Source organism: Helianthus annuus, chromosome 7 (genome assembly GCF_002127325.2).
Source record: "Helianthus annuus cultivar XRQ/B chromosome 7, HanXRQr2.0-SUNRISE, whole genome shotgun sequence".
In the NCBI taxonomy this organism is placed as follows: domain Eukaryota; kingdom Viridiplantae; phylum Streptophyta; class Magnoliopsida; order Asterales; family Asteraceae; genus Helianthus; species Helianthus annuus.
In genome coordinates this window covers 79,756,993-79,759,993 of record NC_035439.2, presented here as the reverse complement: position 1 = coordinate 79,759,993, position 3,001 = coordinate 79,756,993, and the positions used below count along the sequence as shown (strand labels likewise).

General features: G+C 36.8%; 1 protein-coding gene across 2 annotated transcripts; it reads right to left on the bottom strand.

The window, feature by feature from the left end:
- On the bottom strand, nt 1-2,513 carry LOC110867821 (8-hydroxygeraniol dehydrogenase). Of its 2 annotated transcripts, none has more exons than XM_022116834.2 (5): nt 2,357-2,513; nt 2,150-2,263; nt 654-1,167; nt 421-574; nt 1-343 (listed from the first exon to the last, which is right to left on the bottom strand). In XM_022116834.2, the coding sequence occupies exons 1-5, from the start codon at nt 2,494-2,496 to the stop codon at nt 141-143; spliced, it is 1,125 nt and encodes a 374-aa protein (XP_021972526.1). In that variant the 5' UTR covers nt 2,497-2,513; the 3' UTR covers nt 1-140. The 2 variants fall into 2 exon arrangements, with proteins under 2 accessions (XP_021972526.1, XP_021972527.1); XM_022116835.2 differs by having other exon boundaries at nt 2,399-2,513.
- Nucleotides 2,514-3,001: the final 488 nt, after the last annotated feature.

The window sequence follows — 3,001 nt, the reverse complement described above, 5'->3', positions numbered from 1 at the left end:
TTTGTGCAATAAACAAATTTCATTCATTAATCGGGAACTAACTCAACTCACAATCAATTTTATTCATAAAATAAATAATTGAAAGCAAACCAACACTGACTCATGTTCTTAAACAACAAACACAAAATCAAATAGTTCACCTATGGAGCTTTGAGGGTGTTTGCCACATCAATGACAAATCTATATCTAACATCTGATTTCAAGACGCGGTCCATGGCTGTGTTCACATAGTCTATTGGAATTAGCTCAATATCCGCAGTCACACCATGCTTTGCGGCAAAATCAAGCATTTCTTGAGTCTCCTTTAGCCCTCCAGTCGCGCTTCCAGTAACGATCTTCCTCCCTATCAATCACATTTAGTTAAATTAAGGGAGCTAGCTAATGAAAATATAGTACCAAATGAAAAAAAAAAAAACTAACCCATCATTAAAGAATACGCAGATATCTCAACTGGCTTCTCTGGTACACCCAGGAAAACAAGCTTCCCATCTTGTTTGAGTACACTCAACAATGGTTCAATGGGGTGAGATGCAGAGACAGTGTCAATTATTCCATCCAATGAACTTGTTGCGCGCTGATCCCATGTACAAGAATTTTAATGTTTTTCTACATACTTCAATTACATTACAAGAATTTACTAATATCCCATGTACCTGCATTTGCTCAGGGTCTTTGCTGACTATGAAATGGTCAGCTTTAAGTCCTTGAAGCGCTTCTTGCTTCTTAGCCGAGCTGGTACTGAGGACCGTAACCTCGGCCCCAAAAGCCTTGGCAAACTTGACCGCAACATGACCAAGCCCACCAAGACCAACCACACCCACCTTCATACCAGGCTTGTCTAGTCCAAAGTGTCTGAGTGGGCTGTAAGTTGTGATGCCGGCACATAACAATGGCGCGCCAGAATCAAGGGGCAAATTCTCGGGCCAACGCAGCACGAAATGCTCATCTGCCACCATGTGATCGGAGTAGCCACCGTATGTAAGTGTGCCATCATGGTACAGGAAACCGTAAGTTAGAATCTGTTTCGGACAGTAGCTTTCAAGATCATTGGCACAACATTCACAAGATCCGCATGTTCCCACCAAGCATCCAACCCCTACAGTGTCCCCAACTTTGAATTTTTCTACTTTGCTTCCTACTTCTGTCACCACACCCACGATCTCATGCCTACATTAATCAAATGAAAAATGTTGCAATCATGGCAAATGAGCATTTACAATCGATTTTTTTTGTTGTTGGTTTAGAAAAATCATAAGCGTTTATAAGTAGTTTTTAAAAGTGATTTAGACCACACGTAGTGGGCATGGATTTGTGGCGTGGAAGTCTCTCCACGCCGGGCACATCGGCCCGCGTGTGGCGGGGAAATCTTCACCAACGTGAGGGGCTTATAGGTGGTGAGGTGGCGGCTTTTCATTGGTTAGTGGATTTTGGTTGGTTTTGATTGGTTTTTGTTTATTTTTATTTATAAAAGTGCCACCAACCATGTCGCTCCCACGCCCCCTTTTTACATCACACCACTTTTCTGATGCATGCTGATGTGGCAGGCACATATCGAATAACGTCACTCTTTTATGCCCCTCCACTCCATATAGTCTTAGGTTTTGGACAATCACCATGTGGGAGCCGACATCGGTTTTTTCTTATGAATAATTCATTTATTTAACATATAATTTGCTTCTTTCCTTTGATAAAAAAATCTAAAATCTCATTATTTTTTTCAACACTGCGATATTAATCATATTAAAAACCGGATTCTTTAAAAATAAAGATTTTTTTTTTTTTACAAAACACTGTGATATTGATCATATTAAAAACCGGATTCTTTAAAAATAAAGATTTTTTTATTTACAAGACAAAAATACTTTATTTTGAAAGAAACTAGTCTTTTTATAAATTTTATATCGGAATGACACCAAAAACACAGACAAACTAATATTTTTGATTTTTCTAAAAGTTAAACATTAGAAGTTATTTAAGAAAAACAAATTATATGTTAAATGTATTATTGGGAAATAAGTGTCGTTCCCTTAACAAGCGTATTTGTTGAGTTTACTTCCTTAAACATCCGAATTGTCTAGTACCAAAACACTATTAAACGCTCATGACTTTTTAAACCATCTACGAATTTTTAAGCTCATACAAAACATACCCGGGAAGAATGGGATAAGTAGACATGCGCCATTCGTTCTTGGCAAAGTGAAGATCAGAATGACAGATCCCGCAATACAAAACTTTAAGCCTCACGTCTTTATCACCAGTAGACCTATAAATCATCATCAACAACAAATTCTTATTAATATGTTGGTGACTTTAAATTCAAAATAAAAAAAGAAAGTCTACCAAGTTATATGCATACATGTTTAATAAAGAACCAAAGATCAGATCACATAACGCGTACCTTCGGGAGAAGGTGAAAGGAGAAAGAACTCCGGAAGTGTCTCGAGCAGCATAACCATAGGCCTTGATGGGATGTTCATATTCAGGTGATTTTGCCATTGAAGAAGCTTTTGAAAGAGGAGACAAATGGTTGGTGTTATGCCATAAGTGTTTGTTGGTATATATAGAGTGCAATAGTAAAACTAGATGACATAGGCGCTGGCGTAACTTAATTGAAATATTGCGAAATGACATAGGCATGAGAATTTAGTCAGCGAAGTGCTTTAAACTATGATATAGTCGATTATAAAATCAACAAAAATTAACAGATATATAGTGAAGAAATATCAAAGAAATTCTATAGATACCGACTCCTAGATTACTAATCAACGTACCCTCTTTTGTGTTCAATAAACAATTAATCACTTAAAAGTGTGTTTTGAATTTAAATTGGTTGAGAGATGCTAAATTATTTTTTTATTGTATCATACCCATTTAGTTTTTTTTAAACAGCCAAAACTCTATATATGTATATATATAGGCCCAGCAAGAAGCTGGAAAAACAAAGTACAACCCCAAAGACAACAAAACACGTTACAAAAGATCAACTACATCGAACATTTAC